General features: G+C 42.0%; 2 protein-coding genes across 2 annotated transcripts in view; one reads left to right on the plus strand and one right to left on the minus strand.

The window, feature by feature from the left end:
• The window catches only part of LOC121870846 (anti-lipopolysaccharide factor-like), a 32,481-nt gene extending 29,233 nt beyond the window's left edge, over positions 1-3,248 (plus strand). The window contains exons 2-4 of the mRNA XM_042372816.1: positions 211-334; positions 1,342-1,472; positions 1,861-3,248. Coding sequence (XP_042228750.1) covers positions 225-334; positions 1,342-1,472; positions 1,861-1,976 — 357 coding nt within the window. The 5' untranslated portion in view covers positions 211-224 and the 3' untranslated portion in view covers positions 1,977-3,248. The remainder of the gene's footprint in view (positions 1-210; positions 335-1,341; positions 1,473-1,860) is intronic.
• A 7,199-nt stretch (positions 3,249-10,447) lies between these two features.
• Positions 10,448-26,300, minus strand: part of LOC121870847 (5-hydroxytryptamine receptor-like) — a 95,969-nt gene continuing 80,116 nt past the window's right edge. The window contains exons 5-6 of the mRNA XM_042372817.1: positions 11,710-12,078; positions 10,448-11,103 (exon numbers count right to left, since the gene is read on the minus strand). Of these exons, the coding sequence (XP_042228751.1) occupies positions 10,557-11,103; positions 11,710-12,078 (916 nt within the window). The 3' untranslated portion in view covers positions 10,448-10,556. The remainder of the gene's footprint in view (positions 11,104-11,709; positions 12,079-26,300) is intronic.

A 26,300-nucleotide genomic window follows, 5' to 3' on the forward strand; every position in this document is an offset into this window, starting at 1 on the left:
TTCCCCCATTAGATTTAAAGTAAATTAATGATAAGTGGGAAAGGTATGAGTAATTAGCACCTTTAATAAGAGCCAATTAAAAATTAACTTTAAATAACACGTTGGCAACCCCAGTCAACAAACCCTTATAACATGGGCGGCTGGGCAATGGGTACCAGTTTCGGGTTAACCTCTGACCAGTCAACACCAACTCTAACCACGACTGTCAAGATTGTCAACAGAAGATGCAGGGACGTGTACTCATCGGCTTGGTGACTGTGTTACTCTTGGCTCCACAGTGCCATGGTAAAGACTGGGATGAGTTGGTGCCAGACGTCGTTAAGAAATTGGAGAGGTGAGTGGAGATGACTGTGTTAATTAACTGGTAGATTGTCTTACTTAACTGGTAGATTGTCGTACTTAACTGGTAGATTGTTTTACTTAACTGTAACTGTCAAACTTAACTATGAAAAATTACAATAAGTTACTAAAAGTTCCTTAAGTGAGTGGATGACTAAGTAACAATTACAGGGTTATTCTAGACTTAATTGGACTTGGTCGTGTTATTATTGCACAGACTTACGGCCTTTTGGACTAAACCACGGTGTGACGTGGGACTTCATCCAGGTTAATGACTAAATCACCTCATTACTCAAACCAAATTAAAAATATATATTGTCTTCCAATTCTAATCACCCACAACTACATCAACACACTAATTACATCTTTCATTTAATTATTTCTGTATTAAATCACGTTATTAAACTCTCTCATCCCATGGTAAAGAAAAAAGGTGATTTTCATACACAAATACGTAAAGAAATTTTGAAATAAATCACTCAATGCTTTCAAGTGTTCTCAGGTGTTAAGTTATTTGTGTAATTTAAATAACCTTAACCTGGGTCATTGATCATTTATTTATTTATTTTCGTGTATAAAGTTTTTTCAGGAATTTAATTTTATTTGTTTTCTTTGTTTGGTTTTATTTCTGAATATTTGTGTCGTGTTTGTTCTAGTTTCCTGGTGTGTGTGTTTTTTTTACTATATTTTGTTATACATTTTGCTGGATAGGGTGTTTTATTTATTCTCTGTCTGTCTGTCTGTCATGGTGTTTGTCTGTCTTGGTGTCTGTCTGTCTGTCTCTCTCTCTCAGCACCCAAAATAACATCCAGGATTCATTACCTAACCTAACCTAACCTAACCTAACCTAACCTAACCTAACCTAACCTTCACCTAACCTAACCTTCACCTAACCTAACCTTACCTAACCTAACCTAACCTAATCTAACCTAACCTAACCTAACCTAACCTAACCTTCACCTAACCTAACCTTCACCTAACCTTCACCTATTTTCCCCCTAGGATGTGGCAGCAGGGGAAAGGTGAAGTGAACCTATTAGGTCACCCCTGTATCCTCGAAGTTCACCTGGATGACCATAAACGCCATCAGGCCACCTTCACCTGCCCGACCTTATCTGACATACAAGGAAGAGGTGAGTGTTGCAGGTGACGTGTTGATGACGTGTTCTAGGTGACGTGTTGATGACGTGTTCTAGGTGACGTGTTGATGACGTGTTCTAGGTGACGTGTTGATGACGTGTTCTAGGTGATGTGTTGATGACGTGTTCTAGGTGACGTGTTGATGACGTGTTCTAGGTGACGTGTGGGTTAAATAGGTGATGTGTGAGTTAATTAGGTGACGGATAGGTGAGTTAGGTGATGTATAGGTATCTAAACTTTGACAACAAAATCAAAATCAAAATATGAATAAAAATCTAACCTCTGATAAAAAAAAATCCTCTTCAAAATCAATGTCAAAATTCAATTGTTTTTGTTTGTAGGAGTAAATTGTAATGACATACTTCCCGTTTTCTTTAACAGCAACTTCCCGTAACAAATTCGGGGTGATCCAAGGAATTGTTCACGACTACTTCAAGAAGGCCATTAAGAAGGAGGTAATTACTGAGGTGAAGGTAGATCATTGGCTCACGTCCTAAGTCCAACTACTCATTCTCAAGTCCGATAGTTCAAGTCTGAAGAAAAGTCCAACTATTCATTCTCAAGTCTAACGATTCAATTCCTTTAAGTCCGGTCACTCACTTTTAAGTCCGATGTTCTAAGTGGTTAGTCCAAGATTTTTAAGTCCGGCCTGTTAGTCGTAAGTCCAAGGTTGTTAATCCATTCCTTCACACACAAGTTCAGCTCCATCCAATTACTCGCAAGTCCAAAAATCCCAAGTCCTGTGAAGGGACAAATCTGATACAAGTCCTAACATTTGCTTCTCACTCCCCTCTAAGTCCTTGGCCTTGTGGATAACACGTCGGACTTGTTCCCTTGTTATATTACAATTAGGTGTTATGTTAATTACACCCTGAGGTTGTTAATTACACCCTGAGGTTGTTAATTACATCCTGAGGTTGTTAATTACACCCTGAGGTTGTTAATTACATCCTGAGGTTGTTAATTAAACTCTGAGATTGTTAGTTACACTCTAAGGTTGTTAATTACACTCTGAGGTTGTTAATTACCTTCTGAGGTTGTTAATTACACCCTGAGGTTGTTAATTACACTCTGAGGTTGTTAATTACACTCTGAGGTTGTTAATTACCTTCTGAGGTTGTTAATTACACCCTGAGGTTGTCAATTTCACCCTGAGGTTGTTAATTAACCTCCACAATCTTAAGTTCATTTCCCTAAGTCCAATATTCTGGACTTACTGATGAGGCCACAGGTTCAAGTCCAAATGTTGAACCAATGACGTGGAGGTTAGGTTTGGTTACGTTAGGTTAGGTTTGGTTAGGTTAAGTTATTGTTGATTTAATTTCTTGGCCTTAAGAACTGGTGCCAATTATCCCAGTTGTAATGGGATTCAGTTCTAATTGGCACCAGTTTAATGGGTCTTAGTTGTAATTGGCCCCAGTTGTAATGGGTCTTAGTTGTAATTGGCCCCAGTTGTAATGGGTCTTAGTTGTAATTGGCCCCAGTTGTAATGGGTCTTAGTTGTAATTGGCACCAGTTGTAATGGGTCTTAGTTGTAATTGGCACCAGTTGTAATGGGTCTCAGTTCTAATTGGCCCAGTTGTAATGGGTCTTAGTTGTAATTGGCCCCAGTTGTAATGGGTCTTAATTGTAATTGGCCCCAGTTTAAAGGGGCGTCTCTTTTTGCATTTAGATAAGATTTGCTTTGTTTTTTCATAACTGGGGCCCAAATGACCCCGACAATTATTATTGATCATAATAAAGGATAAATAAAAGCAAAACAACAAAGACATTTCTTACAGTTGTTTTATTTAACATGTACAGCCTATGAGCAGGCAGAGGTCAGCTTGACCCCACCATACACAGGTCAAAGGTCAACAAAATGGTTGGGGGGGGAAAGGGGTGACGGGGAGGAGGATGACACAGACAGACACACGCACACTCGCCATTGACACTCTATAGAGGTCCAGTGACGAGAGGAAAGTAAACAAACTCCGTCACTTCCCTTATACGACGCCATGTTGTGACGTCACCAACAAGTATGGCGCGTTCATTGTTTCTCGAAAAATGGAGGCTCATCATTTTTACGAGAAACAGCTTGGCTCATGGCGGCGTCCAATATAATTAATAATATACTCTCTTTATATTATATACAATACACATATATCCCTCACCCGCTTTACCCTATTATAGCACTGAGATGAACCCATGTACAAAGAATGAAGAGATGATTATTTTATTTTTTCCAGGGTTAATGAATGACACTTTGTTTACATCCTGAAGACGCTGAGAATGATGAGTGTAAAATTAATCTACCCTAAAAAATCTCCCGACAGAATGAGACTACGACTTTGAGATGATGTATACATAATCTTTATACATACACCAGAAAGTATTATATCTACACACCTACATACATGTATACACTGATGGTGTTTCTGGTGTATGTATAATGATTCTATGGTACGTATACATACATACATGCATACATACGATACATATATACACACATACATTCATACATACGATACATTCATACCTACATACATACATACACTATTGAGAAGTGACTGATAACATGGAAAATTTATTATTATACATTAGACAACATTGAAGCACCTTGTTCATATATATAAATTGAGTTGCATGGAAAAAACAAGCATGATTTAGTGTTTTGTTTATATATCCGTGTTTTATCTAGTAAGGATACACTTCTGTGGTGTTTTTCTGTATATGTCTTACGTAGCTTAGGTGTTTGGAAAAAGTAAACGTGTTTTTTCTATAGTTTTATGTTATTTGAGATGAATGCACGTCTGTTTTATTTGGGTTTTTTTCATAACACGTAATTGAGGTGTTTGGATAAATTTAATGTTGTTTATGGATGTTTTAAATTAATATATACGTGTGTTTTAAAATTCGTAATTTTTTTAGGGTAATAACACGTGATTAAATTGGTTAAAAAAATCCCTGTTTTTTTAAATAACTTTTGTTCATATTAAAAACTCAAAAGTGTTTTTATTTACTATTTTTTCATATTTTATAATTCAGAAAATTTTATCGTATTTTAATAATAAATTTTCTGCCGATTTATTATACATCTTTGCGATTTTTTTTAGCAATTTATTTTCTTCAATGAGACACAAACACATTTTTTTCTGTTATTTTTGGTATTTTTCTTTATTAAAAGTATATAATATATATTTTCCTTATATATTCATATACTTTTTCAACTGTAATTTTCTTTCTTAAATAAATATATACATAATATAATCTCTTTCACATCTGATGTCATAGTGAAGTATATTTATTTATATTCTTAATTAATATTTTTCATATAATTTTCGTTTTTTTCTATGAATTTTATTTTTTTCTTATTTGTATTTAATTTTTCCTACAATGTTTACGTCTTTGAGCTGTGCATTCAAATCAGCATTAAAAATAAATAAATAAGAACCATTAATAAGGAATCCAACACCATAGATTAGATATATGTTGGATTCGTGTCTGAGGGAATGATTGGAATGGATTCATGGGCTACAGTGATTAGGGGAGGTTGTTGGAGGGACCTTTGAATTCAACACAGAAATGGTGAACAGAAATATTTTACTTCCACCATGGCAATATTTAGGAGGGCCTGTCTCTCTATCTCTATTGGCTTCTACAACACTTAAGGGGCGTTTCTCCTTTAGGTTGTCATTTTGAATTCCACAGATCGGCCTTGTAATTTTGACTTCTATGAAAATCAACAGATATCTATTTTCGTAAGGCTTTTCATTTGAATTCCTTAGAAGTTCTAAAGAATTTTGCCTTCTGTGATAATCAACATATGTCTATTTTCGTAAGGCCTTTCATTTGAATTCCTTAGAAGTTCTGAAGAATTTTGACTTCTAAATGGGTCAATACATGTTCCTTACTTGTTTTGGTTCCTTAAATAGATGGAAGATTAAGATTTTTAATTCTACAGAGGGCTCTGATTACTTTTTTGGCTTCTATAGAGAGCTAAGGATATTTTGACTTTCACCAAGAGATTCAGAGGAAGTATAGAGTCCAATTCGAGAATAATTGACTTCATATGTCACCGAGAATACATCGAAAATTAATATTGACTTCTACACCACTTATCATTGACTTCTACAAAATAACTAGTCGGCTAAAATCAGTATTTTACAGACTATCGTGACCTTGACCTTAGCTACCCCTACCATGACCCCTGACCTTGGCTACCCCTATCATGGCCCCTGACCTTAGCTACCCCTACCATGACCCTTGACCTTAGCTACCCCTACCATGACCCTTGACCTTAGCTACCCCTACCATGACCCCTGACCTTAGCTACCCCTATCATGACCCTGACCTTGGCTACCCCTATCATGACCCTGACCTTAGCTACCCCTATCATGACCCCTGACCTTGGCTACCCCTGTCATGACCCCTGACCTTAGCTACCCCTCGCCATGGTGAATAGCAACTTATAGGTATTTAAAGAATAACATTATAATCACATCGACTCTAATCCAAGGTCTAATCAACCAATCTCCCCTAATCAATAAATCCATTTCTTGCCCTTAGACACCAATCCTTACATACATACAGTGATTGGTGATTGGTTAGTGATTGTTTGATGATTGGTTGGTGATTGGTTGGTTATTGATTTAAAATATTCGTCATTTCTGTCAACTTGTACAATAAAAAACTTATCTTATCTATATTGAAGTGTTATATATTATACATTATAAACACATATAACTTTCTCTTATATAAAATTGTAATTAGACATCAATAACATCGTGTCGTATAATATAACATAATTATATAACAAATAATATATTATTTTTATATGTAAATCTATTTGCTGAGGTCATAACAAGCTCTGATTGGTAGATATTCCTTCCCATTACCTGTGTTAGTGGTCTTAGTTGATTCCCACTACCTGTGTTTGTTCTTCACTGATAATAGTATATTCCCACTACCTGTGTTTGTCCGCTTGTGACGTCAAAATAATCCCATTCCCTGTTCATATTGGTAATCCCCACTACCCGTTCTTCATAACGTTCCCCACTACCTGTTCTCACCAGCCTCACTATAAACACCCATTTAGAATTCGGACTCACTCAAAAGCACCTATTTCGTCCCTATTTCAATATGATATAAATTTCATCTCTTCTCCCTATTTCCTTCAGGGTGTCACAGGGGTTAAGAAATGTGTTCATTGAATTACATGAATGGAAGAATTTTGAAGAACAAGTGAACAAGTGAACACAAGAACGCATTATCATCTTTCTTTATGTATATAGGAAGAAAATAATATATATATAGCAATCTAAATCATCTAATATAACGCATATACACTTCTTATAGCAAGGGGACATGTATATATATATAGAAACCAATGTATATATATATAGATGTGATAATATCTCTACACAGTTAACTCGTATTACCAACATACACACAGACACACTTATTTACAAGGTGGACACATTTTTAACCTATAAATGTACATATGTTTGTTACATATATTTATCCCCAAAACATCTATATTACCTCATCGGTTATAATATAAAAATATATGAGTTACCCACTAAAACATAATTCCGTTGAGAAACTTATATACATACTGACATATATGGATTTATATATATGTATATATTATGTATTTCTGTAATGTATATGTATAGGAGGAGGAGGAGGATATAGTGATGTATATTTCTTGGGGAAATTCTTTGTGTTGACGCTGGTTTGGCTATGAGCTTCCCTATTGGTCCATATGCCAAAGGGAGGGGATGTGTGACCAATCAGCTTCCGCCAAGGAGAACGTAAACACAAGTCAGCTGATGTTTGTTTACATTGTGTACTCAGTCCCTGTGAAACTTGGTAGTTCTTTGCACGGTGCGTCGGTAGTAGAGGACTCACACACACACACTCACTCACACACTCTGGTTTTAAAATCTGTGAGTATGTCTGACCTTTTAGCTGTGAGTTGTGAGTTATGAATTGTGAGTTTATGAGTTTATATGAGTACATTCTCTAGGTCATAGCCTAAGATAACAGAGACACGAACGTACTGATAAACTTGTCACTGTCAACATATCATTCCAAGTTACTTCAATGTTTTTCAATCTCTTTACCATATTTTAGGCTCTTATCTTTGGCGGTATTTTTTGTTCTTTAGTTACACGGAAATTCGTATCTGTTCCCTGAATTCTAAATACCTTTTATAATGTCTTGATTGCCTCAGATACCTGTAATTGACGTCTTAATAATGAAATCTATCCTGTCTTCATAATTCATATATGTTTTGTCTTCCAATTAACACTTATCTTAGCATTTTTCTACTATTTATATAACACATTTGAGCATCTGTCTTTGTTGATTTGTTCTTGGTGTTATTCATGAACAAATTTATTAGTTCTTTTTTAAGGTTTTTATCAAGTTGTTGGTTTACGTGTCTCATTTCTTTCTCTTCATTGTGTCTCTCTGTTTATTTGTATTTATCATTATCCATCATATTTATCAACGTAATTTCTTCACTTATGTCTTCACTAGCCATTCTTATATACCCAATGGCTAGTTTTCATAAGTAATTTGTAAGTAACTCACTATTATAAGTAGCATTAAACTTACATGGTTCAGTTGTCAAAATTTCTTAAGTCATACATATAATCACATTTTTATATTAATTGCATATTCTCGTTTTCTGTTGCATGGGAGGCTTTTTTTTGTGTGTGTGTGTATAGGTACTCAAATAGAGCCCTTTTTAACATGTAAGCTCTAGGAGATTACATTCATACATTAGTACATCCCAGCTCTGTATTGTACGACATTGAAATATTTAAAATCTAAACTTTTTCAATATTTTCTAAGTCCCCCTTGAAGTATTTTTCTTTTTTTTTAATTCCATTTTCTGGTTTGGAGGTATTTTTCGGTATTGACAATGTTTATTTTTATATATTTTTTTGAGTTTGTTATTCCACACAACTTTTTTTTTTCATGTTTTGAAGTCTGTTAAGTTTTTATTAAATTTTCTGACATTCAATTAATCTTTTTTGGGTTTGTTTTTGATGTTTTTGTTCACTCGAGTGTGACTTGTATTTAATATATATTTTTTTCCGTTTTCTGTTGTGTCTGTCGTCCGTAGAAGGATATTTATTAATTATTCGTTTTTTGTTTTTCATTTATTTTCGTTATTTTTTCTCTCTCGTTAAAATAGTCGATGGGGAGGAGTTTATTATCGATATCTTTTTTTCTCTTCTATTTTTTTCCATTTTGAGAGACTTTAATAAAAGTTACATTTCAGAAAACTTGACATAATCTTTCGTTCCTGTCCAGACCACTTAACGAAACAATAGACCACTTATACCCACTTAAATAATCCACTTTAACACGTTGACTTAATGTACCACTTTCCAACACTTACGAAGTTTATATTCCACTTTAAATCAGTGTAACGTCTCACATATATGACTTTATTGACTTGAGTTTCCACCCAGTGTTTTTTTTTAAGTAGTTTTAGTTTCTGTGTCAGTTTCACTTTGAAGTTTCAGTGTTTTTAGTTCCATCTTATTGTCGTTCCTGTACTAAGGGAGAGTTCAACTTAACACATACACAGACACTTATGCTAACCGGCATATCCACCTAAAACACTTAAGTACATTGAAATCCCAGAGTTAGAGGCCTGTTTTGTCCAGGATAATAAACACCATGTACCCTGGACCATTCTGAGGTACCCTGGACCATTCTGAGGTACCCTGGACCATCCTGAGGTACCCTGGACCATCCTGAGGTACCCTGGACCATCCTGAGGTACCCTGGACCATCCTAAGGTACCATCCTGAGGCACCTCCTGGACTCTAAGGTACCCTGACCATCCTAAGGTACCCTGGACCATCCTGACCTGGTACCCTGACCATCCTGGACCCTGGACCATCCTGAGGTACCTGACCATCCTGGTACCCTGACCATCCTGAAGGACCCTGGACCATCTAAGGTACCCTGGACCATTCTGAGGTACCCTGGACCATCCTGAGGTACCTATATGGACCATCCTAAGGTACCCTGGACCATCCTAGGTACCACAGACCATCCTAAGGTACCCTGGACCATCCTGAGGTACCACAGGACCCATCCCCTGACCATTCTGACCCTGGACCATCCTAAGGTACCCTAGACCATCCTGAGGCACTCTGGACCATCCTGAGGTACCCTGGGACCATTCTGGAGGCACCTGGACCATCCTGAAGTACTCTGGGATCCTAGGTACCCCATCCTAAGGTACCCTGGACCATCCTGAGGCACTGGGTACCCTGGACCATCCTAAGGTACATTGGACCAATTCTTAAAATACCCTGGACCATCCTGAGGCACCCTGGTATCCGTACCCTGACCATCCTGAGGTACCCTGGACCATTCTAAGGTACCTGGACCATCCTAAGGTACCCTGGACCATTCTAAGTACCCTGGACCATCCTAAGGTACCCTGGACCATCCTAAGGTACCTGACATCCTGAGGTACATTGGACTATCCTAGAGGTCCTGGTACCCTGACCATCCTGAGGTACCCTGGACCTCCTGACCATCTAAGGGACCATCTAAGGTACCCTGGACCATCCTGAGGTACCCTTGACCATCCTGAGGTACCCTGACCATCCTAAGGTACCCTGGACCATCCTGAGGTACCCCTGGACCATCCTGAGGTACATTGGACCATCCTAAGGTACCCTGACCATCCTGAGGTACATTGGACCATTCTTATACCCTGGACCATCCTGGGACCACTGGACCATCCTGAGGTACCCTGGACCATTCTGAGTACCCTGGACCTCTGAGTACCCTGGACCATCCTGAGGACCATCCTAAGGTACTGGACCATCCTGAGAATTGGACCATCCTAAGGTACCATCCATCCTGAGGTACCCTGGATCCCTCCTAAGGTACCCTGGACCATCCTGAGTACCCTGGACCATCCTAAGGTACCCTGGACACAGTACATTGGACCATTCTAAGTACCCTGGACCATCCTGAGGTACCCTGGACCATTCTGAGGTACCCTGGACCATTCTGGTACCCTGGACCATGCTAGACCATTGTAAACACACTCTCTAGCGGACTTTACCCGGGCGGTACCTCTGGTTACTCTTTCTGCCGAAGAGTATCCTCTTGAAGGCCTCCCGGAATTCAGGGCTGAAGATGGTGTAGATGATGGGGTTGAGGGTGGAGTTGAAGTACCCGAGCCAGAGGAAGATGGAGAACATCACATCGGAGAAATAACACGCCGGACAAATAGACATCAAGAGAGCCGTGACGAAGAAAGGTAACCAACAGATAACGAAGGCTCCAGTGATAATAGCTAGAGTCTTAGCGGCTTTCTTCTCTCTCTTAGCTTCTAGAGTCTCCTTCTTGGTCTTCTTAGGAGCCTCCTTGGGTAACATCTCCAATCTAGAGACCTCGGAGACATGGGAGGACACGGAGACAGCGCCATTGTTGGAGGATTTATCAGGAGAGCCACTGTTGATGGTGGTAAAGGCGGTGGTCTGGTGTTCAGTGACCCCGTTGGGCTTAGTGTCACCTCCTCTCCCGCAGCTGCTTCCACCACCAGCACTAGCACCACCACCAGCACCACCACCACCGCCGCCGCCACCGCCTCCTCTGTGACCCTGTGTGGAGTATGAACAGGTGAGTTAATTAATGTTGATAGATAAAGAGACATTAAATTCCAACTTCATCCTTGACCTGACTTCTCTCACCTTTAACCTAACCTCTCTCTACCTTAACCTAACCTCTCTCATCTTTGACCTAACCTCTCTGACCTTTGACCTAACATCTCTCACTTCTCTGACCTTTGACCTAACACCTCTCACTTCTCTCACTTCTCTGACCTTTGACCTAACATCTCTCACTTCTCTCACTTCTCTGACCTTTGACCTAACATCTCTCACTTCTCTGACCTTTGACCTAACATCTCTCACTTCTCTGACCTTTGACCTAACATATCTCACTTCTCTGACCTTTGACCTAACATCTCTTACTTATCTGACCTTTGACCTAACATCTCTCACTTCTCTGACCTTTGACCTAACATCTCTCACTTCTCTGACCTTTGACCTAACATCTCTCACTTCTCTGACCTTTGACCTAACATCTCTCACTTCTCTGACCTTTGACCTAACATCTCTCACTTCTCTGACCTTTGACCTAACATCTCTCACTTCTCTGACCTTTGACCTAACATCTCTCACTTCTCTGACCTTTGACCTAACATCTCTCACTTCTCTGACCTTTCCTTTGTTATTTTTCCCCTTCTTTTTGGCTTCTTTCTTCCCACCAAATTTACTCTTGTGTATTCTCTTCCTTGCTGCTTGAAAGATCTTCCAGTATAAGATGAGGATGGCAGTCAGAGGCACATAGAAAGTGGCCATAGTAGCGAACACTTGATAGGCGAGATCTTGCGACACGAGACATTTCTTATGTTCATTCACCCTCACTAGGAAGTCAGGATCCTTCCAACCAAACAGAGGAGCAATGGATACTACCACCGCCGTCAACCAGACCATGAGGATCATTATACCGATGCGGGTACCGTTTCTAGAGTGGATGTAATCGACTTGTGTAACCGCCCAGTACCTGATGAAGGATACAGGTAGTTAATTAAATGATTATACCTAGGGAGGGGATGAAGGAGTTGATTAATCAGTATCATAACACCTGTTGGGGGGGGGAGGTAAGTGTTAATTAAGTTTTTTACACCTGGGGAGAGGAAGGTGGTGGGTATTAATTAATGTAGTCTACCTGTGTGACCTCCCAATACCTGACGAAGGTGCGGCAGGTGTTAGATGTAATTAGACACCTGAAGGAGGAAGATAGTAGTGAAGTGTCTCATTATCTCACACCTTTGTTTAACAGACAGACAGACAGACAGACAGAAAAGGATAATATGAGATACATACAGACAGAAAGAGAGACACCCAACGAAACAAACAGACCAACAGAGAGACAGACAGACAGACAGACGCAACAGAAACAAACCAACACACAGAGACAGACAGACAGACAGACATACAGACAGAAAGAGAGACACCCAACGAAACAAACAGACCAACAGAGAGACAGAGAGACCCCCTACACACGCCTGCAAGGTATGAACTATCTCTCCCATCTCCCCCCCCCTTATCCTGTCTCTCAACTGTCTCTTCTCGACACACCCGGGAAAAAGTTCTCTTATGGTGGGAACTTTCTTTTTACCTTCTCTAAGAAAGTGAAAGGTGAGATGTTACTTTCTCTAAGACCCTCTCTCTTCCTCGCTGACGTCACCTTAGGGGTAAGTGAGATGATGGGGGTGGGGGGTGTCCTCGCTGACGTCACCTTAGGGGTAAGTGAGATGATGGGGGTGGGGGGTGTAGGGGAGGAGGGGGGTGTAGGGAAGGAAGAGAGGTGCCAAATGCCCCCAAAAAAAAAATGGAAGAGATGAAGATGGGTGGAAGAGGATGAAGAGGGCAAGAGATGAATGAGGGTGGAAGAAGATGAAGAGGGAAGAGAGTGAATGATAAGGAAGAGATGAAGATAAGAGGGAAGGAAGATGGGTGAAAAGTAGGGTGAAATTGTTGGTGGGGAAAAGTAGATGAAGAGGGTGGGGTGAGAAGAAGAGGGTGAAGAGGGTGAAGAGGGTGGGGTGTAGGGTGAAGAAAGTTGGTAAAAAGAGGAGGAAGAGGGTGGGGGAAAAGAGGGAGGAAGAGGGTGGGGAAGAGGGGTGAAGATATGGGGGTGTAGGGTGGAAGAGGGTGGAAGTAGGGGAGGAAATATAGGGTGAGGGGATGAAGAGGGTGGTGGGGGTGAGGAGGAAAGGGTGGGTGGGGGCAGGGGAGTGAAAGGGTGGGGTGTAGATGAAAGGAGTGGGGTAGGTGAAGAGGTGGGGGTGTAGGGGATGGGAAGGAAGGTGAGAGGAGGAGAAATTGAGTGGTGGGAGGGAAGGAAGGAGGGAAGGAAGGAGGGAAGGAAGGATTGAAGGAGGGAAGGAAGAAAGGGTGGAGGGAAGGAAGGAGGGGGGGAGGGTGTAGTGGATTTCTCCCCTACAAACGCTGTTTGTCTCTGCGTAGCCGACCCCACGAATTCGACAGTGTGTGCCTCGTGGTCTAGGTCAACCAGCGCCGCCATACATCACGGAGCGGGGGTCAACTACTAAGCCACACCTACCCCCCGCTATTTAAGACCTGACCTCGTGGTGACCTGTCTCTTTCTACCTACACCAACCAGCCAGCAACATCTCCTCCCCCTCCGCCTGCCTGGCGGTCCTCGCTCCCGCCGGCGAGCATGGCGACCCACAAGCTGTCCTCCTGTGAGCATCCTCACCAACCAGCTCTCTCTACATCACGCTTGTAACCACGCTGCCTTCCCAGCACCAAGCTGCATTGTACATCCAATACAACATGTATATAGAGAGCACATTGTGAGTTTCCTTTCTCCATCCCATCCTGAGTGTGAACTAAACATCCCAAAAACCCCACAAATGGTGACTCCCGGAGATTCGCACTCACACAGAATGGAGGAGAAACTGATCACGCTCCCAGTCTTCAAGCAACATGGAAGACTGGCTTATCCACACAGAAGCAGCTCTCATCGACTCTACAGCTACTGTCTCTACACCGCAGGTTAGACACCCTAGAGCAGCACTGCTTCTCTAAGCAGACACCAGCTCCTCTTCCTGCCCCAAGCACTACGTCCTACCGACCCCAGCACACCCGTCCTGCCTCAGACGCCGACCCCGGCCCAGCAGTAACCCCTGCCGCCCCTGATGCGGCCCCTGCTCCTGACGCGGACCAACACACCCGTCCTGCCTCAGAAGCCGACCCCGGCCCAGCAGTACCCCCTGCCGCTTCTCCTGACGCGGCCCCTGTTCCTGAGTGCTGACCCACACACCCCTCTTTTCTCCCTCAGGTACTCCCTGCTAATGTCCTGCACCCTGCTGCTGTCGTGGACCCAGCTGCTGTCACGAGCCCTCATCCGCTTCTGCTGTCGCAGCCCCTGCTCCTGACCCAGGCCCACACACCCCAGCAGGCGCATCTGACAACTCTGTATCTGCCGTGAGGGAAGCACAGCATTCATCGCCTCCACACACCCTTATTCTCCCTCTCTACTCCCACAGATATTGTGTATCTAGACAGTTGTATCCAGCGACCGGCTCATCCACGCCATCGCCATCGCCGTTGTCTCACATGAGGCACGCACCGTCCGTTCTGCTTCACATGTGCTATGCAACCCTGCAGACAACAAGTCTCCTACACCGCCTGGAGGGAAGGGGGAGTATTGTAGTGGATTTCTCCCCTACAAACGCTGTTTGTCTCTGCGTAGCCGACCCCACGAATTCCACAGTGTGTGCCTCGTGGTCTAGGTCAACCAGCGCCGCCATACATCATGGAGCAGGCGTCAACTACTAAGCCACGCCTACCCCCCGCTATTTAAGACCTGACCTCGTGGTGACCTGTCTCTTTCTACCTACACCAACCAGCCAGCAACACCTCCCCCTCCGCCTGGCTGGTGGTCCTCGCTCCCGCCGGCGAGCATGGCGACCCACAAGCTGTCCTCCTCTGAGCATCCTCACCAACCAGCTCTCTCTACATCACGCTTGTAACCATGCTGCCTTCCCAGCACCAAGCTGCATTGTACATCCAATACAACATATATACAGAGAGCACAGTGTGAGTTTCCTTTCTCCATTCCATCCTGAGTGTGAACCAAACAAAATCATACCCCACAAGGGTCCTGATTATTTCCATTCCTCACTTGTCAACAACATCAAGTTTAGGCGAATTTTGTCACGGCGTTTTATCTAGATTTAAAATTTTCGCTTGAGAAAAACTGCTCTCTCTCTCTCTCTCTCTCTCTCTCTCTCTCTCTCTCTCTCTCTCTCTCTCTCTCTTTATATTACTTCCTGAATCAAAATAATTTCCTTCAGACGTTAAATTAAACTTCCACCAAAATATAATTATCAAGTGACAGTCATCTGCCATTTAAATCTGTCAAGAGATATATTTATCTATTTACTGGTTTGTTGATATTTTTTTTATATATCTTAATTGATAGTCAAGGGAAATAATTATCTCAACCACAATTTAACAAAGAAACAAATTATATAACTTCACAGAAAACGGGGAAATGTTTTGTACCAATATTACCGTCATTTAAACCGCCCGATGGTCAATGTTAATATATTATCACGAACAAAACATCGATGTCATTATTCTTTTGGTGTAATTCAAACCTAATATAACCTAACTTTACAAAACAAAAAAAACTGATCAAAAAATCATTTTCTGTCAGATTAGGTTACGTTAATTACGGTTTAATGGTTTAGATAACTTTAAACATCTATTCTAATGAGCCTGTTCATATATCATTTCTAACATTGATTACCTTGGTAGCTATTGTCATCTGCTAAGAGACTGAGAACAACCTGAAGTATTTATTTGACATTTAGTGATAAAATACTCGGGACATTGACAGTGATTCGACACAAAAGTGCACGAAAATGACTCAATAAGTATGTAAATACCTGTAAAGTGGATAAATAAGTTAAAATAAGGTTAAAAAGTGCTAGAAATACGGACGTAGTGAAGTCAAGTGATACGTGTGAATGCAAAAGATAAACACAAGGATTAATAAGTTATAATTTGATAAATAAAACATAAATAAGATAATGTAATGACAGATAAGTGAGAAAAAATACCAATAAATTAATCACTTAACCTCAAAAGTACAATAATAAGTAAGATCAAACTATAAACAGATTTAAATACAATAGTCATAAATATAGTGGTGACATCTGACAACCTAAAATCATTACCAACATTAACAATATTAGTAATTAAAATACTTAATACTATGTCAACTCAAACTAATACTTTTGTAAAAACTTTATGACAAGTTTTTCATCGCTTAGATCAGGGGTCACCAAACTTTTTTCACAGTGGGCCGGATAACTGAAAGAATGACGAGCGCGGGCCGCATAATCATTCTGTTCAATACTTGCAAGCCAGAATGAAAGCTCTGGTAACGTCAGAGCGTAGGCGGAGCTACCACGAGCCGGGGAAGGACTTGGGATCCGGCCCGCGGGCCGTAGTTTGGTGACCCCTGGCTTAGATTAACACCAGGAACAGCTATCGGGATCTCACGCCACCTAAACAAGTAAGTAGAGATGAAATCATTTTAAAAGGTATGTATGTATGTATGTATGTGCTGATAACCACAAGGAAAGAAGAAAACACGAAGTTCCCAAGCGCTTTCGTGTAATTCACATCTTCAGGGGTGAGTACAGACTAAAGAGAAATACAAACCAAGGTGTATATATACAGAGGAGGGTGAGACCAGGTCCACAATGGTCAGGTATTAGGTAATGACCCTACTAATCTTTAAATAGCACACAACGGTTGGTGGTCAGGTCAGATGGTAAGGTGACCCGACCTTCTCACTTGGTTACAAATCTTCTTAATTACAAAATTGTCCAGTTTGTACATGCCATTACTCAAATTCATGTTGAATGCTTCGGTATGTTTAATAAGACTAGATTCTATGATGTTCCTACTATCAATTGAATTACAAGGTAATATTGAGGAGGCATTATCCAAGTCAATGCAATGCTTGTTATCCCTCAAATGAACAAACAGAGCATTGGATTCCTGGCTTGTCCTAACACTGTATTTGTGTTGTTTAATTCTAGTTGCAAGATCTTTACCTGTCTGGCCTAAGTAAAACATATTACATTCCTTGCAAGGAACTAAATAAATGCAACGAACTGTGTTGTTGGGGGAGTTCTTGATTAACATTTGTTTAACAGTGCATGAGTTTTTAAATGCCACATTGACGTTCCAGGTTTTTAGTTGTGAAGGAATGTGTGAGAAATTTTTGTGAAATGGTAATACAGTAATACCCTGCTTAACGCGGTTTCGCTTAGCGCGATTTCACGTATACGCGGTGCCTCGCCAGAGCCGAACTTTCACTTAACGCGGGTTTTTTCCATGTATACGCGCAGAGTGTCCGGCTCGAGATGCTATTTTTAGATTCGCCCCACCCGCCACCCGCCTGCCTGCCTGCTCTCGCCTCTCCCTCCTCCTCCCTCCCTCCCGCCTCCCTCCGCCTGGGCAAGCCGCGCTGTAAGGTTGCGAAGTGTGTGTCTTCTACTAACGTAAGTGTTACACCTAACTTTTAGTTTTCCTAACCTAACCTTTATTTTTCCTAACTTAACCTTTATTTTTCCTAACCTAACCTCTTCTATATTACTTGTTTGTTCATACCATCATAAAGTTAAGATAAAATTTTTACTATAACATAGTTGTGTGGTTTGTATTTCTCTTTAGTCTGTACTCACCCCTGAAGATGTGAATTACACGAAAGCGCTTGGGAACTTCGTGTTTTCTTCTTTCCTTGTGGTTATCAGCATATACCTAGATCACGCGCACCTACAGTGATTTACTTGCATGTATGTATGTATGTATGTATGTATGTATTGTAATGTATAAGAACCTAAGAAAATAAGGAGTCTGCAATAGGCCGGTTGGCCTGTGCATGGCAGCTCCTGTCGAGAGTTACTACCACTCTCTATCATCCATGAATCTATCTAGCCTCCTTTTGAAACTTTCCAGAGTTCCCGCACTTACTACAAAGTTGCTAAGCTTGTTCCACTCGTCCACCACCCTATTTGTGAACCAGTTTCTTCCTATCTCCCTCCTAAACCTAAACTTATCCAACTTGAATCCGTTGCTCCGAGTCCTATCCTGCTCGGATATTATAAGAACTTTATCTATATCCCCTTTATTGATTCCTTTCACCCACTTAAATACTTCTATCATATCTCCCCGCACTCTTCGTCTTTCTAGGGAATGCAAGTTAAGTTTCTTTAACCTATCCTGATATGGAAGGTTTCTAAGTCCCGGAATCATTTTTGTCATTCTTCGCTGCACCGACTCTAGTGAATTTATATCCATTCTATAATAGGGGCACCAGAACTGAACCGCATAATCGAGGTGCGGCCTGACTAGCGCAAGATATAGTTGCAATAAGACCTCTGCACTCTTGTTACTTACACTTCTAGATATAAAACCCAATACTCTGTTTGCCTTATTTCGAACATTAACGCACTGTTTTCTAGGCCGTAGGTCCGGGCTTACAAGTACCCCTAGGTCTCTTTCACAAGTCGACTTCTCTAGGTTGATGTTGTTAAGGCTGTATACATTATAAGTATTTGTTCTTCCAATATTAAGTACGCTGCACTTGCTGGTGTTGAATTTCATTTGCCATTTTTCAGACCACCCCTGCAGTTTATTTAGATCCTCCTGTAATGCATTTGCATCCTGCCCTGAATTAATTTGCCGCCCTATTTTGGTGTCATCCGCAAACTTGCTTATGTCACTGCTGATCCCAGTATCTAGATCATTTATGTAGATTATGAACAAGAGTGGGCCTAGTACTGACCCCTGGGGAACCCCACTGGTTACACGGCCCCACTCAGATTTAACACCATCTACGCTGACCCTCTGCGTTCTATCGGTGAGCCATGATTTTATCCAATTTAAAACTTTCCCCTCGATACCATGAGCCTTAATTTTTCTCAGAAGCCTCTGATGCGGTACTCTGTCAAATGCTTTGCTAAAGTCTAAGTAAATAACATCGTAATTTTCGTCATTATCTACTACCTCGAAGACTTTCCTAAAAACGTTAGCAGATTTGTTAGACAAGATTTTCCCTTTGTAAACCCATGTTAAGAATCGTAGATTAATTTGCTTTTCTCTAGATGCGATCGGATGCTATCTGCTATAATTGATTCAAGAAATTTCCCCACTACTGACGTCAAACTGATCGGCCGGTAATTTGACACTGATGCTCTGTCTCCCTTTTTGAATATGGGTACTACATTTGCCTGTTTCCACAAGTCTGGCACAACTCCAGTGTCTAATGATTTTGTAAATAAGTTTACGAGGGGTCCGCTAATCTGTTCCCTACACTCTTTCAAGACTCGAGGGAAAATTTCATCCGGCCCTGGGGATTTTGTTTTCTTTAGTTTATTTATCTTCTTAAGAACATCCTCTTTTCTGATAGTGATATTCTTTAATTTCTCTTCTTCCTTTCCCTTAAATATCAGTTCCACCTCTGGAATTTCATCGCAAATTTCTTCTGTGAAAACTGATAAGAAGTAGCTGTTCAATGCTTTGCTTATTTCTTCACTGCCATTTATCACTTCTCCCCTCCCTGACTTTAAAGGCCCAACTTTGTCCTTGACCTTTGTCCTATATACCTGGAAAAATCCCTTGGGATTCGCCTTGGATTCTCTTGCTATTTTGATTTCATAGTCTCTCTTTGCTTTCCTTACATTTTTCTTAACATTCCTAGATAGTTCATTATACCTGTTTCTGAGCTGCTCCTCCCCTCCCTTTAATTTCTTATATATTCCTTTCTTTATTCCTATGTCATGTTTAAGTTTTCTGGTCATCCACCTTGGCTCATTCTTATTTGACCTAATTTTTCTGTATGGTATATTTTGTTCTTGTGCTTTATGTAGTATACTAGTGAATATATTATAGTCATGATCAATTGTATGTATGATACGGTGGACAGGAGGTGAAGACAAATTGGAGGAGAAATAGACAGACGTAAAAATAGACAGCCACGGAGATAGAGAGAGACAAGGAAACAGAGAGACAGAGGCATAGAGATAGACATATAGATTGAGAGACATATAGACAGTGAGACAGTAACCCAAAGGCAGAGATAAAGTTACTAAGAGAGACAGAAAGTGAGACAGGCATACAGACAGAGTGAAACAGAGAGACAGAGTGAAGAAAGGAGAGGAAACAGAGTGAGACAGAGAGAATGAGACAAGAGAAATAGAGAGAGACAGGCTTCTTCTCCCCAACTTGAGAGAGAGAGAGAGAGAGAGAGAGAGACAGGCTTTAGACGTTGTTAAAAAGTTCCTTCCCTCGAGACTCTTTCTAACTGTGGCTGTTGGGTACTATTCTTTTCAACCCTCCTCCTCCTATTCTTCTTCCTCCTCCTCCTATTCTTCTTCCTCCTCCTCCTATTCTTCTTCCTCCTCCTATTCTTCTTCCTCCTCCTCCTCCTCTTCTTCCTCCTCTTCTTCTTCCTCCTCTTCTTCTTCCTCCTCTTCTTCTTCCTCCTCTTCTTCTTCCTCCTATTCTTCTTCCTCCTCCTCCTATTCTTCTTCCTCCTCCTCCTCTTCTTCTCAATCTTTCTCCCCCTCTTTTTTTCCTTCTTTTCAATCATCGAAATTTCCCCTACTCCTTCTACCAATTTTCAGTTCTATTGTACTTTTTCCCTATTCCTTCCTTCAATCTCCTCACCTATCGCACTTTTCCCCTATTCCTTCTTCTATTCTCCCCTAACCTACCTTTCGCAAACACTTAGAAACAGCCTCTTGAGATAATTAGGTTGTCATGGTAACTGTGTCATATGGAAAATGAAGTCTTCACCTGGCCTCCAATTTTTAATATATTTTTTTTATATAATTTTTTTTTACTAATTAAATTTACTTCAGGTGTGATAAGGTGAACTAGACAGGTGATATGGGAAATAAATTTATGGAATATAGTTTTTAAATATGTTATTTTTGTAATCTAATAAAAAAGAAAATAATCTCCTTTAAAAAAAAAATGCGACTTGTAAAACCTTAAATGATAAAGACGGTCTTATTGACAACCATTACAGTGTGTCTTGCTGTGAGGAAGATTTGCGTCAGCTTGTGGTCATTAGTGGAGCAAATTGTGGTTTACAGAATTGGTGTGTCATTTTAGTTGAGTTTCCCCTGATATTTAGTTTGTCGTTTTCTCTGTTATTGTTCTTTACGTTTTCTGTTGCCTTTTGGCTTAGTTTGTCCTGAATTTTTACTTTATTTCTTGAGTTTTCGTTTTCTCTTGTGTTTTTAATTTGTTAATGCCTTGAAATGGTCTCTATATCCACATTCTAATACAAGTTTCTAAAGACCAGCAACCAATCTCTTTATCCGGGGGAAATGGTCGACTTATCCAGGGTTTTCTAGAGAGTAGAGGTACTGGTCGCTTTCTCATGAGTTTGTTATATTCTAAAACCCCAGAAACGGTCTCTATATTCACATTTTAATCCAACAACCGTTCTCTTTATCGAGGGGTTTCTAGAGAGTAAAGAGAGTGGTCGCTGTATAAAGGGTCCGCTTGTTGATAGTTTAAGCGGACTTAGGGAGACTTAAGGAGTAAAACAAGAGCTGGTAACTTGGGCTGACACCTGACAAGTTACCTGGTGGAGAGAGAGAGAGAGAGAGAGAGAGAGAGAGAGAGAGAGAGATTGACAGCGTTAACTAACCCAACCCAACCTTATGTAATTTCTCCATTAATAAAACAGCATCACAATTAAACACATTCTCGACATTACTGTAATTACATGATAGACAGTTATTAAAATGGCCTTAGACAGTTCATTTAACAGTTTATATCGGCAGGTTGACTGTCAGGAAGCGGTAGTGGTAAACAATTAACAGTTATTTGGGATTCTGACTGGTACTGACAGTTAGTAATTATATATAGAGTGGATGTAGGCTCCGATGTGTGTGTGTGTGTGTGTGTGTGTGTGTGTGTGTGTGTGTTTATTTTTGTTTCTATCTTTCTTATTTTCCCATTAGTACACACACACACACACATACACACACACACACACTAAAACAACAAGCACAAAATAAATAAGTCCTCGGTCCATGAATACAATTTCCATTTATAGAAAACGAGAAGATAAAACCTTCACAACAGAAAACGGGAAGACAGGTGATGCGGAGGGGGGACTGAACTGAATGCCAGGTACCTGTAAAAACACACAGAGACGTGAATAGCAAAGTTTTTATTAATGGAATTTTTGTAATCGTTTGTAAATAGCGAAGATGAAGGAAGAGTTTCTGTTTAGTGTAAAAATATAGAAGGGGGTAAGGGAACGGAGTGGGTGTTGAGTGGGGTGGGCTGGGGAGGAGTGGGGTGAGGGGTGGGGTGAGGTGTGGGATGTAGTGGGGGTGAAGTGTGGGGAGGTGTGGGGTGGGGTGGAGTGTGAGGTGGAAAAATCTACGCCAGTCTATCTTTGGCTAACCTTATGCTTACACTGACGATACATTATGACAAGACAAAACGATACCATGTGGAATCTACGCCAGACTAACGTTCGCTCGCCTTCTGCCTACACTAGATCTTTTCTCAGGCGGGTGAGTAATCCCATGGGAAGATGTCTGATGCTCCAAGTTTTCCTGTAGTATTGTGAAGACCTTGTGGTGGAGGTGGTGGGGGTGGGGGAGGTGAGGGGGAACAGGGGTGGAGGAGGAGGTGGAGGAGGAAAGGAGGTGAGGGGGGGGAGGAGGAGCAGGGTGGAGGAGGAGGTGGTGGGGTGGGGGAGGTGGGGGGGAGGAGGAGGCAGGGGTGGAGGAGGAGGTGGAGGAAGACTAGGGAGGTGAAGTGGAGGAGGAGGAGCAGAAGGGTGGAGGAGGAGGTGAGGGGGAGGAGGAAGAGGTGAGGCTAAGGATAAGAAATAAATATGTGGAAGATGGAAAGAGACAGACAGACAGACAGACAGACAGACAGACAGACAGACAGACAGATAAAGACCAAATTTTCTCGTAATTTTATATTTAAGGTAAAACATAAAATAATCACATCCAATATGGCGTCCAAATCATAGTGTGACTAACATAAGTATACACGTTTACTGAGCACCATACACACACACACACACACACACACACACACACACACACACTGAAAAATATAAACCGTTATTCCTATATATAATTTTCATGTCATTATTTGTTTGTTTATCTCTGTTTTTGTTTGTCATTGTCGTCCGTGTTGTGTTTGTTGTTATTGTTTTCAGGTGTAAATAATATAAATTGTCGTGTGTGTGTGTGTGTGTGTGTGTGTGTGTGTGTGTGTGGGTCGATTTTTCCAGTCATCTCTACAGCCACTCATCCAGTCATTCAGAATTCAGTCACTCAGACACCCAGGAACTCACTCACTCATCCCCAGCCCAGTTATCCACTCATCCACTCACCCAATAACTCACTCATCCAGTCATCCACTCATCCACTCACCCACTAAATCAGTAACTCACTCACCCAGTCATCCTCTCACCCACTCACTCACCCACTCACTCACTCACTTACCCAGTCATCCTCTCACCCACTCACTCACTCACTCACCCAGTCATCCTCTCACCCACTCACTCACTCACCCAATCATCCACTCACTCACTCATCCAGTCATCCACCCACCTCACCTAAATTCCTAGATCTTCCTCATAGAGTTTTTATAGAGGAAGACAAATTGGAATCCCAAATGAAAATCCGAAATTCTGATCATATTCAGGATTCTCTGAGACCCGTGGGCTATTTTTACCTCTGTGGGTTAGGTGGGCCCCAGAACTATTGGGCCCCGGTTCTATTGGCCCCCAGCAGTATAGGTGGGCCCCAGTTCTATTGGGCCCCAAGTTTTGTAGGCCCCAGGTAGGATGGGCCAGTATTATTGGACACCGAGTCATAATAGGTTCAAATCCTATTATCCTGGTCCTGGGGTCCATTAGAGCTGGGAGTGGGACACATTGGTACCACCCTTACTCCCTTACCCACCCTTACTCCCTTACCACCCTTACTCCCTTACCCACCCTTACTCCCTTACCCACCCTTACTCCCTTACCCACCCTTACTCCCTCACCCCTTCCTCCCTCACCCACCTACCCCTCCCCGCCCTTACTCCCTTACCCACCCTTACTCCTTACCCACCCTTACTCCCTTACCCTTACTCCCTTACCCCTTACTCCCTTACCCACCCTTACTCCCTTACCCCACCCTTACTCCCTCACCACCTCCCTTACCCACCCCTCCCTTACCCACCCCTTACCTCCCTTACCCACCTTACTCCCTTACCCACCCCTTACTCCCTTACCTCCCTTACCCCACCTTACTCCCTTACCCCCTTACTCCCTCCCCACCCTTCCTCCCCTCACACCCTTACTCCCTTACCCCATACCCTCACCCATCCTCCACCCTCACCCATCCCCACCTCACCTATCCCTCCACCCTCACCATCCCCCTCCCTATCCTCCACCCTCACAACTCCCCCACCTTCCCATACCGCCACCCCCACCCATCCCCCCCTTCCCCTACCGCCACCCTCACCCATCCCCCACCTTCCCCCTCCTCACCCTCACCCTATCCATCCTCCTCCACCCTTCAATCCCCACCCAAACACCCCACCCCCCACCCCACCCAAACACCCACACCCCACCACACACCCACCCCACCCCACCCACCCAAACACCCACCCACCCCCACCCCACCCACCCCACCCCACCCCACCCCACCCACCCCACCCACAGACAAAAAAAAGGCCCAGCAAAAATGGCGTCATACATCACCTGTGACTATAGCGTAGAAAAAAAACTGTTTATTTAGGAGGAAAAAAATCTGTCCAGATTTTTGAGGATTTGGGTCAGATTTGAAATTAGGATTGAAATCAGGTGTAAATCCGGGTGAAAAGTGGCTGAGGAAAGAAGTTAATGACTGGGTGATTGGCTGTTGGAAGAGTGGATATTGGAGGTGGATGATTGGAAGAGTGGATATTGGAGGTGGATGATTGGAAGAGTGGATATTGGAGGTGGATGATTGGAAGAGTGGATATTGGAGGTGGATGATTGGAAGAGTGAATATTGGAGGTGGATGATTGGAGGTTAAGGAAGATTGTATAATTGGAAGGTGTCTGTCTGTGTGTCTGTCTGTGTGTCTCCTCTCTGTCTATTTCTCTCTCTATCTATCTGTCAGTCTGTCTGTCTGTCTGTCTGTCTGTCTGTCTGTCTCCACCCCTCCTCCCACCTCTCATTTATTCTGCAACTCTGCCCTCCTTCCTTATTCTTCCTTCTCTCTACCCCTTCCCCCCCTCCTCTCTCCCCCTCCCCTCCCTCCTCCCCCCACCCTCCTCCCCCTCCCCTCCTCCCTCCCTCCCTCCCTCTATTACAAAACATCATTATTTTCATTAATTTTTCAGTCCATTTTCACAATATTTCTTCTCTCTCTATTTATTCTTTCATCATCAATTCTTCCAAACTTTTACGTAAATTATTATTTTCTGTCTTTTGTCTTTTTCGTTAATTTCTTCTTTCTTTCGCTTTCTTTTATTCTTCACACACACACACACACACACACACACACACACACACACACACACACCACTTTCAACACAATGTAACACAACACAACCCACGTCTTGCAACACAACGCAACACAACACACTCGTCTTGCACCTTTCTGCAATTTTCCGCGCCAGTAGACGTCAACGGTGAGAGAAACTGGTTCACCCTTCAGCGTGTGCTGCCACTCAAGATGGTCCCGCTTGAGTGAGTGTCTGTTGTGTGTGTGTGTGTGTGTGTGTATGAGAAGAAACACACACACACACACACACACACTCAAGCAGGTCCAAACACACACCAACAACGCACCTGCTCACTCATTGAATCAGAGAGAGAGAGAGAGAGAGAGAGAGAGAGAGAGAGAGAGAGACCCCGCACTCAATAAAACTCAACACATTTTAATTAGCAACTTGTAAGCGTTTGGAAAATGCTCTGAGGTTGAGTACTTATCCTTCGCTTCATTATTCAGCAAACAACTCTTCGCTAGAGTGAGGGCTAAGAGGAAGTTAGGCGGAGGCTAAGCTATCGTCTACCCGAGTGTATTACAGCTAGAGTTTAGCGGTGTGAGTTTGGCTGGTTAGCGAGTGGTTAAATTGGCCTCACAATTGCAGGGCTGGATTAATTTAGCGACTGCTGGCGTTGGCATCAATGAACCTAGC

The sequence above is a fragment of the Homarus americanus genome, unplaced genomic scaffold (genome assembly GCF_018991925.1).
Source record: "Homarus americanus isolate GMGI-L3 unplaced genomic scaffold, GMGI_Hamer_2.0 scaffold21823, whole genome shotgun sequence".
Classification (NCBI taxonomy): Eukaryota; Metazoa; Arthropoda; class Malacostraca; order Decapoda; family Nephropidae; genus Homarus; species Homarus americanus.